Source organism: Xiphophorus couchianus, chromosome 7, assembly GCF_001444195.1.
Source record: "Xiphophorus couchianus chromosome 7, X_couchianus-1.0, whole genome shotgun sequence".
Lineage (NCBI taxonomy): Eukaryota > Metazoa > Chordata > Actinopteri > Cyprinodontiformes > Poeciliidae > Xiphophorus > Xiphophorus couchianus.
Window position 1 is genome coordinate 35,040,082 of NC_040234.1, and position 11,180 is coordinate 35,051,261.

Here is an 11,180-nt window from a genome sequence, read left to right on the forward strand (position 1 = left end):
TCAGGTGAATTCAGATATTTGCTCTACATGAGACAGATACTTGGTAAATTTGGTGTTTTTGCAGTGCAGGAAGTGGTTTAATGAAGCATCAGCTCTTCCTTCCTGTGTGCAGTGGGCGTTTTTCCAGCAGCGTTTCCCAAAGCTCCTGCTGCTGCGCCGCCTTTTGTTTGCCTCTGAATCTCCTGCAGTCACTTTGTCTCGTTTTCTTCTCCTCTTACTAAGGAGGGAAAGTTTGTTTTCTCCCTGCCTGTGTTGGAAGCTGCAGTTTTCCCGCTCCGTTGTGTTTTTAGCACGCTTTGTCTCTCTTGTTCTCCTCTGTTTTTGTTTTCTCCTCTCCAGCTGTCGCTACCTGCTACCTGTGGCGCGACCTTTGCCCCTTTCCACAGAAATGGCTGCTCTGACAAGCGCCTCCACGCGGCGCCGGCCCCACGCGGCCGGCTGCAGATGTGTCCGCTCCCGTCCTTTCCTGTCCCGCTTCCCGTGACTCGGCCCCGCCGTGACGCCGCTCTTCTCCCAGAGTCCTCTGCTGTCACCTGCTTCTTCGTTTCTCACTTTCTGCTTCCTTTGTTTCGGTTGTTGCTCTGCGGCTTTTCTTGAATTTCTCTCAAATCCTCTTTCATTACATGTAGGAAATATCTCTCCTTCATCTCCTACTCACATTAATACCACGTAATTTTAAATGTTCTTATTTTTATCTGTGTCTGAATGTTAAACTTAGAATGAAATTTTAACATGACTTTGTACTTAGAAACATTTTACGTACAGAGACGCTAAAAGGATCCAAGGCAATTTGTAGCTATAGATTTTATCTCATATGTAGAAACAAACATGTTAGAATGGTTTGTTACAAAAACTTAAAGATTCTTCATAGCAACCATAAACATAAATTTGTTTTCTTATTTATTTTGATTTTGTGTTAGCTCCGTATATTAGCACTGGCAAATGGAGTTAGCTATAGCTAATGGTTTTATCTCCAGCTAATGTTGTTAGCTATAGCTAATGGTTTTATCTCCAGCTAATGTTGTTAGCTATAGCTAATGGTTTTATCTCCAGCAGGTGGCGTTAGGTCTGTCTCAATAAGCAATAAATCAGTAAATCTCATGATAAACTAAAAAGATATACAATAATTTACGTTTGCGTTACTTTTTGTTTTTCTCTTTTTTTATTTCTTTCTACCAAAAACTGGATGATAAAAGTTTTCAGTTTGGTGTTTTGGTCTCTTGAAGGACAATTTTATTTACTTTATAATTAATTTTATTTGTTGCTTCCGTTGTGACAGGACTACATGTTAGCTAATGCTGTTAGCTAACGCTGTTAGCTAATGCTGTTAACTCCTGCTAACGCTGATAGCTCTAGCTAATATAGTAAATAAGTTTGTTTAAACTGGTATCTCGTGTTGTTTTTGCTGACCTTCATGACCTTGACCTCTAAGGTTTTGTTGCAGACTGGAGTTACCGACCCGCATTATTAACTCGGCATGCATTGTGCAGGTTAAAAAGTTACGAGATCCATATGTGAAAAATGTAATAAAGAAATAAATGTTTGAAGTAATTATGAGTGTTTTTTTGCATCACAAACAGCCTTTAGGTTTAGGTCAACGTTAGCAAACACTTTTTAATAAGTTACATTATTAAACAAATTAAATGGCGCTTCTTTCTTTGTCCTGTTAACTTGTGAAGCCTGGAGTGGAAAATGGTTCAGTTGGTTCAGAAAACTCAAACTTAACCAGCGAGTGAATGAAACAAAGATGTTTGTAGGAAATTATCCTTAATTATCGCCTCATTATCTTACAGCTGAACGCAGATACCATAAATATACAAACACCATTTAACACTTATGGAAAACTCATTTGTCATTTTGCTCTCCAGCTGCTAACGTTCAGAAGAAAGTGAGTTCCAGCCTTTCCAAACATTTGTCCCAAACGTTTCAGAAAGCGGCTCAAGATTCAGGCACAAATGAATCCCCTCCAACCGCAACGCACGCACCTCCTCTGCTGCTCCTCCTCTGCTGCAGCTCCTCTGCTGCACCTCCTCTGCTGCTCCTCCTCTGCTGCTCCTCCTCTGCTGCACCTCCTCTGCTGCTCCTCCTCTGCTGCACCTCCTCTGCTGCTCCTCCTCTGCTGCACCTCCTCCTCTGCTGCTCCTCTGCTGCTCCTGCTGGGATGCCGGTTCACCAGCTACTCCCGGTGTTGCCATGAACTGCAATCTGATGAACAACAAAGCAGAGGGTCTAAAGATTTTAACCTCCACTGCTCCGGTAAATATCCACTGGCATAAACACAAACTCTCTGCCAAAGAAAACCTGATAGCAACCAGCTAATTATGGTGGAAAACCAGAGGCGAAATCCGATTTACGGCACGAATAAATAAAGGATTTCCAGGTTTTATTGTTTCAAGCAGGAGCCAGAAGGTGACCTGTTGGAAACCAGAGAGTTGTTGAGCGATGTTGGAGCCAGCCAGCAGCAGAGCAAGGTAACCTTTTCTCTAATTGATGTGTGTGAGTGCGGCGCACACCAGGCGGCCATATTGTGAGGGAGCGTGGAGGAGCCGGGGCCCCAGCATGCGGCGTGCTGCGACGGGGGGGGCTGATGCAGCTGTGCAGTTTGACTGATGCGCCGCAATCAGACAGCGGCGTAATGGGCTCAGTCTGAGGAGGAAGCTTTCATTCACATCCACTCTGGAGAAATGACTGAAAACTTTACTGGCTGCTGCACAAAATAAAAACCAACCTGGATTAGAAACAGCTATTACAGTTTGTTAAAAAACATAAATGATTTGTTCTTTAATACGTAGTAAAGTTCTATAAATCTACTCTCAAATGAACGATGCATTAGTGACCTGATCATCACCAATCTGTATCAAACTATGAACCCAGCAGTTTGTGTTTCCACAAAGCCAAAGTGAATAAAACCATCAGCTGCCATTCAATACAGAAAAAAACATTTAAAATCAGCTGCCAATCATCCAGAGGCGACGTCCAAAACCCAAACTCATGGATGGATGGAAGGATGGATGGATGGATGGATGGAGGGATGGGTGGATTTTATTAAGTACTTTTGGGTTTTTCCCTGAAGGAAATGACCTCCTCTGTCTCTCCCACTACACATAAAACAGTAAAAAATGTAAAAAGTAAATGATTCTTGTTCTTGATAGAATTCCAAAACCGTATAATTTCTAATACTTAATAAATGATCAATAATTACATGAAACTCTTTTGGTTCCGTTGCTGGAGCTGTCCTGCTGCTGCCGCTCTCCGTGGTGCTGAAACGCTTTCAGTGTTTTGTGTTTGCACTTCCTGCCTTCCGTAGCAGAAACACTTTACTGATGTTTTCTGTGCGTGAACTCGGCCGTCGCCCCAGTAACGCTGAGAATGTATCCGATTCATATGCGCTTTCACCTCGGCTTGCTGAGTCGTCGGGTTTCCACCCAATCAGCTCTTAAAGGGCCCGTTTTCCTGGCGCTGAATGTGTTGTTTGTACCGTTTCCATGGCGCCTTCGGGAGCCGTTTTTAAGGAAAATGTTTGCTCATTAGTCGCCTTAATGCAAATTCACTCAGCATTGTTCAGATGTGAATCAGCATTGCTCTGGTAATGACTGCTAGAAAAGCAATTACCTTTGTAATCATGGCTTCCCTCCTAATGACTTTTCTTCAAATATACATTTATAATTCAGAGCTACAGAACCGTGGTGATCTGGGGCTAGCTAAAGGAGAGGTAAGCAAAATCTGCAAAAACTTTAAGTACAGTTGAAACCAGATATTTACATGAATAAAAGATTTTTTTCTCACTGTCTGAAGTGAAATCTGACCAAACTTTTCTTGTTTTACATCAGTTAGAATTACCAAAAGTATTTATGTTTGCTAAAGGCCAGAAAACTTAGCTAGAAATTATTTTCTTATTTTTGCAGTTTTCCTTAAATTTAGGTGTTGACAAACATTTGGTCAGTATCAGGGAAACCGTCTTTTAAGCGGTATGACTTGGGTCTTACCTTTTGGGTTTCCTGTCATTTTCTTGCTTGAGGAAGAAAATGACAAAATGCTACAAACACAGGAAATAGGAGCGGATGTCCTCCAGGCCACCAGGGGGAGTCGATCAGCAAATCATCTTTGACCAAAGTTATAAAGGTTTTGGGTTTTTCATCACAGTTCAGTTTTAGTTTGTTGTGACTAATTGCTTGTCTAGTTCAGTTAGCTTTAAGTCGTTTTTAAAGTGTGTTTTCAAGTTTCTATCAGTTTTAGTTTTCTCATACTTTGATTAATTTTTCTACTGCGTATTGTGATTATTTGCACATCAATCTGGTAATGAATACTCAACAGAAGATACAATTTAGATTATTCAATGATTGTTGGACAACCAACTGTCTGATGTTTTACCCCAGATTTTGCTGTCGCCGTTTTGCGGACTAGCATGAGTGCCGGTGTTGCAAACAGCTGACGTAAAATAAATCTATTTCACATGAGTTCAAAAGGCTAATAAATATCCATAAACATGAAAACAAAAGATATTTCGGATATAGTCCCAGTTGGTTATAGTTTCCTCCATTACTTGCTGTTTTTATTTATTTCAGCTAACAAACATTGTTTTTACAATGTCAGTTTTTGTCATTTTGTTCGTTGTAGTTAATTATAATGTCCCGGTTTGGACCTGACCCTCAGTAAAGACGGGATGTCCAGAAGAAATTTGGAGGAAGAAAGAAACGGTGCGTTATACTTCATGTGTTTTACAATATTAGAAACACCAAACTGTTGTTGTAGGCAATATTCCCTGCTCCAGACTCCCCCTGGTGGCCTCCAGGGGGAGTCTCCAGAAACCAGGGGGACTCTGGTGTCTCCCTGATGTTAACAAAATTAACATTTTGTTAATTGTCCGTCTTTTGCTCCTGTCAGGCTGCAGTTTTTCCAGTTTGGAGTCCAGTCCTTGTTTTCCAGTCATGCTGGCCCAACAAACCCATGGAAACTGGTTCCATCCCTGCATCTTGTCTTTACTTTATATTCTACATTTCAACATTTCTGTCTTTGCTCTTCGTTGTTCCCGACCTTGACCCGTGGTATTCCCACTGGTTCTGATGGGATCCATCCTGATTCCTCTCAGTGTTCATCTCCCCTCAGCTGTCTAACTGCAGGGTTTCAGTTGAAAGTGAAAGATGAGGGATTGGAGGAAGCGATCCAGCCGGTTCTGTTCGTCCTAAGACTAATGGACGTCCTTGGGCGGTTGGACCCTCCGGCTCCTCATTCAGTTTCTGTGGCACCTTCATTTCAGATGCTGGCAGTTCCCAAGGACGAACCTGAAGTCCAGTTGGATAAATTGTTCTGTGTTGCTCTCTCTCCGTTCTCATCATCCTTCGTTCTTCTATCGGACGAAGAGACCAGAGGCGGAGCTAGAGGGGGGGCCGGGGGGGCCAGTGCCCCCCCAGCCATCTGATTGGCCCCCCCCAGCGGCCCCCCCAAATGATCGACATGTCACGACACCCAGTCATTCCTTCACAGTAGGTAGCACTATGTACCACAATGGGTTGTGACACTTGTGACTGTTGTGACTGCTCAAAAGCAGCAGGGGGCGATATGCACCATTTACGTTTATTGTGATACACCATTTGGACACAACAGAGTTGACCCAACAGAAGAAGAGAAGGAGAACCGCGAAGAGACGATAGAGAAATATTGTACAGCTAAGAGGAATACAGTCGATTTGACTCCAAGACGGATAATCTGACTTCAAAGGTAAGTTTTACAATGGTTTACTACTACCAATAAAAAAACCCCGTTAAAAACATTTTGTGCTCAGCCAGGAAATAGTTTCTGGTAGTTGAGTTACTACTATAAGTTGCGAGCATCAAGCTAACAATGCTACAGCTATAGACATACGTAGACGCCGACTTAGTGAGCGAGTCGGCCAGTTCCTATGATACGTCACGTCTGCCAGTCAGACTCGTAATGCACGCAGAAGCAAAAAGTATTGTAAAGACGCTGACGCTGACGTGTTTCAGTGTGTTTACCACTCACGTCTGCCTGAACAATGTCGGGAGGATAAATACGGGAAGTAAAAAAAAAAGTATCCAACGTGGTGCATGTGTTATCAGACAGAATGGATCACGACATTCCTGATTATATGACCTGCCAAAATCCTCTGGTCTGTAATGCTCTTTCTTTCTAACAGCGATTTCTTATTAGCTCTCGCATTAAATAAAACTATACAGAATGAAAAATGTTAGCTATACTAAGAAAATAAAAATCAGAGTAGTTACTTCTGGCCAATATAATTACATGGGAAATATTTATTGGCTCAGAAGCTGTCGTTTGGCCACAAAGTCAAGAAATTCTGTTCATAAAATTGTGTTCTTTCTTTCTTACCTGTGAAAGGTAATGCTAATGGAGCCAGCTTGTACTATAAAATGAGTGAAAAAACTCCACACAAGTTCCCCACTGACATTTGCTATTTTTACTAATTCTTTTCTAAACATTTTCTATGAAACGGCAACACTTTGTTAGAGGTTCCGTTTCCCCTAGGAAAGGGCATGAACTTGTGACAATTTAATCTGTTACTCTTTTTGCTTTATTATGTTTTCCATGAAATGTTTAATTTATTTAAATTCTTATGTGTTTAGCTTTGTCATTTTCTTTTATGTTTTCTTTTATCTTATCGCTGATGTTTAGCACTTTATTTCAGCTCTGGCTGCTGTTAAAGTGCTTTATAAATAAAGTCGATAATGATCATGAACAAAAACAGGTTAGTCGGTCCAGTAGCTGAGAAGTTTGAATGCTGAACATACAGCCACAGTCTGTTTCCCCTGACCTACACACTGGAAGTGGGGATCTATTAACACTAAGTAATAGGAAGTGATACTTGGCATAACATGACTGGCTTGTTTTTTTTCCTAGGGTCAGTTGAGAATGAAAAGACAGGGAGGCAGGATAGACAGCTTCTTTATAAAAAGAAGCAAATCAGGCACAGATCAAACAGGGTTCAGCTCTGACATCAGCAGTCCTGGTAGCTCATGTCCTGAGAACAGTCACGAGAAAGAAAGTCTGGCAAACACCAATCCACCATCACCAGGTCAGAGTATCTACAGAAACAGTCAAATTCCTGCCCCGTTTTAGGTTATTTTTACTTGCTGGCTTCTGCTAATGTGTTTCTTTAATTGTTGGTTCAATTATGTTAATGTACTGTTTTTACAACGTAGTTCCATCAAAGGAGGAGTCTGAAAACACAGAAAGCTCTGCGCCTGACCAGGATGATGATGAGCCAGAAGGGGCAATTGCAGGAGATACCACTGATCTCTTCTCAGCAGTGTCCAGCACTCCTTTTGCTTTTCCAAAAGGACCCAGTGGTAATTTTACTTACACTAAGACCTGCTTAGTAGCTGCACAATTTACATGACATAATGATCATGTAAATTATGTGTACATAACCATTGTGTTTGTATTCCAGATATTTCAAAGTCAAAAGAACAGGGCCCTGTTCAGCCAAGTTTGACAAACTTCCCCAGAACTCAGCATGGAACAAGAAAGAGAACTTTTCACAGCTCCTGGTACAAAGACTATTCTTGGTTAGAATATTCTGTTATTAAAGACTCCTCCTACTGCTTTGCCTGTAGGCATTTTTCTTTGCCTAATGCACCAGATAGTGTCTTTGCTTCGCATTCCGGCTTCAGTAATTGGAAAAAGGCATTGTCCAAGGAGTCTGGATTTAAGCTTCACTCAAAGTTAGAGCACCATGTAAATGCAATGTATGCATGGAGTCAATATAAAAGGGCTAATGAGGGAAATACAACCATGCTAAATTCTATAAACACAAACCGGAAAAAAGTGGTGGAAGAAAACCGTTATTATATTAAAACAATAGCCGATGTTCTTCTTTTGACTGCAACACAAAATATTGCTCAAAGGGGTCATCAAGAGTCTGGGGACTCTAGAAATAAGGGAAACTTTTTGGCTATATTGGATGAAATAGCAAAGCATGATCAGTTAATTGAAAAAAAGCTTAGAGGATGTGCCAATGCAAAATACACAAGTCATCAAATCCAAAATGAAATTCTTCAGGGCTTAGCAGAGATGGTACAGACTGAAATCATAAAAGAAGTGAAGGAATGTGAAGTGTTCAGTGTTATTGCAGATGAAACAAAAGACTTGCAAAAAAAGGAACAAATGTCTTTGGTTGTACGATATTATTACAATGGTGTCATCCACGAAAGCTTCCTATGTTTCCAGGCAGCTGAAAGCCTTAATGCAGCAGGTCTTAGTGCAATGATCATTAGCTGTCTTGAGAAACATGGTCTGGACTACAGGAATAACCTAGTGGGACAGGGTTATGACGGTGCATCCGTCATGAGTGGGAAGCATTCTGGTGTATCTGCCAGAATTCAGAGCAATGCCAGATTTGCATTTTATGTTCATTGTAACGCACATTGCTTGAATTTAGTCCTTGTTGATGCTACCAAAGCAGTCCCTGAGGTCGTTGACTTTTTTGCACTTCTACAGCAGCTTCATAACTTTGTGTCTGGCTCTTATGTTCATCTGAGGTGGCTTGACGTGCAGAAAGAGTTGTATCCAGCAGAACAACCCAGGGAGCTCCAGGCACTTTCAGATACGAGGTGGGCCTGCAGGTATACGGCATGCCGTACCATGAGAGACAGACTTCCAGCAGTTCTGAGATTGTTGCAGGATATTGCACTTGAAAGAAATGGCGAAAGAACAGTGGAGGCAAGGGGCCTGCTTCTTCAAATAGATATCCAATTTTTAGGTCTTTTGGTTACCTTTTGTAAAGTGCTTGGTGATGCCAAATGTCTTTCCGACATGCTTCAGTCCAGCACTCTTGACCTAGCAAGAGCTGTAGATCTAGTAGGTGCTCTTATAGACACTTTCCAGGACTACAGAAATGAAAAGTACTTTGATGAACTATGGAAAGAGGTTGAGGAACTTGCTGAGAAGAGCAAAATCAGTGTAAAAATTGACAGAAGAAATCCAAGATTAAGTTCAAAATTTCTTGACTCACTTGTAATGAGCACTATAGGACAGAGAAAATGTGATGACGAGGGCTTCCCCAGACCACTCTTTAATCAGGTGCTTGACTGTCTCATAGCGGAGTTAAAGAGGCGTTTTTCAAAGAAAAATTGTGAGATCATGCAAGGAGTGCAGTCCCTAAACCCCAAAAGTGCAACTTTCTTGAATGAGGAGCCTCTGATTGCTTTTGGACATATCTTTGAGTCAGATTTAGATGACCTGAAACATGAAGTGCACCAAATAAGGCGTTTGCTTGATCAGAGAATAAAGAGTGATTTAGGCACACCTTCTACTTTGCTTGATTTTATTCTGTTTCTTGAACCTTATAAAGAGGTTTTACATGAATTATTCAGACTTTGCAAGATTGCAGTAGTTAGTCCAGTTAGTACTGCTTCTTGTGAGAGAAGCTTTTCTGCTTTAAAATTAATTAAAAGTTACCTAAGGACAACAATGGCTGATGCCAGGCTAAGTCACATTGGAACACTTAGCATAGAGTCAAGGAGGGCACGGGGCCTCAACATGGATGACTTTGTAACATATTTTGCTTCATCTCACAACAACCGAAGGATTTTACTTTTATGAGTGCATGAAGAAGTCTTGTGTTTCTCGTCATGATTTGGGTCTTCACCGACTGGTACTTGTACCAATGATAGTTTAGGAGTCAGTACATTTGGTCATAGCTGCATTAAGTTCGAAAATAAAATGCACATGTAGCATCTATTAAATAACAGTTTCCATAACATACAACCTTCTTTTTTGAGATATTGTAATTGTGAACTGTGTGACACTGCATTCTCATTGTAAGTCTTGTCTTGTTACAATGGTGTCATTTAGAGGTTAATGTCCACTTATGCTTTGTGTGGCATGCATTGATAATAAACTGCAAATTACATGAGCAAATCTCATTTCATGAGTCTTTATTTATATATAGTATGTGAATGAAAGTACTTTTACTGTATTGTCATTGTCATAGTCAGTGGACCCCTTACAGATAGCCCTGGCCCCCCATTCGCCCCCCCAGAAATAAAAGTCTAGCTCCGCCACTGGAAGAGACTCTTTAAACTCTGGGTTGTTTGTTGGAACCCAAGCAGAAACTGTGAAAACGTCCAAATTTGTACAATCAATTAAATGTCTGGCTAACATTTAATCAAACCAAAATATGTCTCCAGAAATCATAAAATAAGTGCAAAACTTTTATTTTTTTTGGAAAATAGCCCAAACTTCCATGGTGCTGCATGAAAAAGTAAAAAAACTTAATAACTGGATGAGCTGCAACAACTGCAATCAAGCATTTCTGATAGCTTGTAATAAGTATGTAATAATGAAATAAGGTTTAATGTCACAAATCCATTTTCCCACCCAACACGCGCTGCGGTGCAATCAGCCTTTCAGCCAGTGGGAGATAATTATCCATTCCAGGTACGAGCACAGAAGGAAATTAAACAAATTGCAAAATGATTTTAATATTTAAACAAGAAGAATGAAAGTTAACAGGAGAGGTTTTACTTTTAGAGCCGATTTTACACAAAATGGCTCCGATTAAAGTCCCAACACCAACAGATCTTAACAGTTTGAGTTTTTATTAATTAATCAATGTTTCTTAAAGGACAGACTTTTATCATCTGAAAAACAAATTAAATCTAAGCAAGTTGTTGTCAAAAATTGAACTATTTCAGACTATTTACTGTTTGTATGTTTTTTCATTTTATAATTTAAGAAAATGTCTAGTTCCTTTGTTTCATCACTGAACTGCCACATAATCCAACTTTTTAACCAACATAAACAGTAACCAGATAAAACAATAGACCAATTACTTTTAAATCTACTTATTCTCCTCCAAACTTTAGATAAAACTCTGAATAATGTGATTCAGGTAAACAACGACTACACTGTGTGAAATCCAGCTTTAAAAACAACAATCTTCTCCTGCTGACCTGATTTGTGGGCTTTGTTCTCTTCCATCAGTTCTCTTAATATCTTTTTGGGACCAAAACCAACAGAGGAATATTTTGTTACCCCTGGAGGCCAAACAAAGATTTAATACTGCGTCTCCTTTATGTAACTTTGGTAAAGCAGTTCACAGGCAGCAGGGCTTTAAATCAGACTTTTGGTTTTTTTGAGGCAATTTTCCATAAAGGTACTTCTTCAGCTGAGGCTGACAGCTCCATCCGTCACCGAGGAAT

General features: G+C 40.4%; 1 protein-coding gene across 4 annotated transcripts; it reads left to right on the forward strand.

The window, feature by feature from the left end:
• The first annotated feature begins 5,418 nt into the window (after window positions 1-5,418).
• On the forward strand, window positions 5,419-9,897 carry LOC114148846 (zinc finger MYM-type protein 1-like). Of its 4 annotated transcripts, none has more exons than XM_028024331.1 (4): window positions 5,725-7,051; window positions 7,179-7,325; window positions 7,427-8,473; window positions 8,817-9,897. In XM_028024331.1, the coding sequence occupies exons 1-4, from the start codon at window positions 6,889-6,891 to the stop codon at window positions 8,828-8,830; spliced, it is 1,371 nt and encodes a 456-aa protein (XP_027880132.1). In that variant the 5' UTR covers window positions 5,725-6,888; the 3' UTR covers window positions 8,831-9,897. The 4 variants fall into 4 exon arrangements, with proteins under 4 accessions (XP_027880131.1, XP_027880132.1, XP_027880134.1 ...); XM_028024333.1 differs by having other exon boundaries at window positions 7,427-7,759; window positions 9,631-9,897; XM_028024330.1 differs by lacking the exon at window positions 5,725-7,051 and adding an exon at window positions 5,419-5,718 and having other exon boundaries at window positions 7,427-9,897.
• Window positions 9,898-11,180: the final 1,283 nt, after the last annotated feature.

Excerpts from the sequence above, each read along its gene's own strand:
- LOC114148846 (XM_028024329.1), top strand. The coding sequence starts at position 6,889 with ATGAAAAGACAGGGAGGCAGGATAGACAGCTTCTTTATAAAAAGAAGC. Across the intron at positions 7,052-7,178 it reads CACCAATCCACCATCACCAG|TTCCATCAAAGGAGGAGTCT; the intron begins GTCAGAGTATCT and ends TTTACAACGTAG. Across the intron at positions 7,326-7,426 it reads TTTTCCAAAAGGACCCAGTG|ATATTTCAAAGTCAAAAGAA; the intron begins GTAATTTTACTT and ends TTTGTATTCCAG.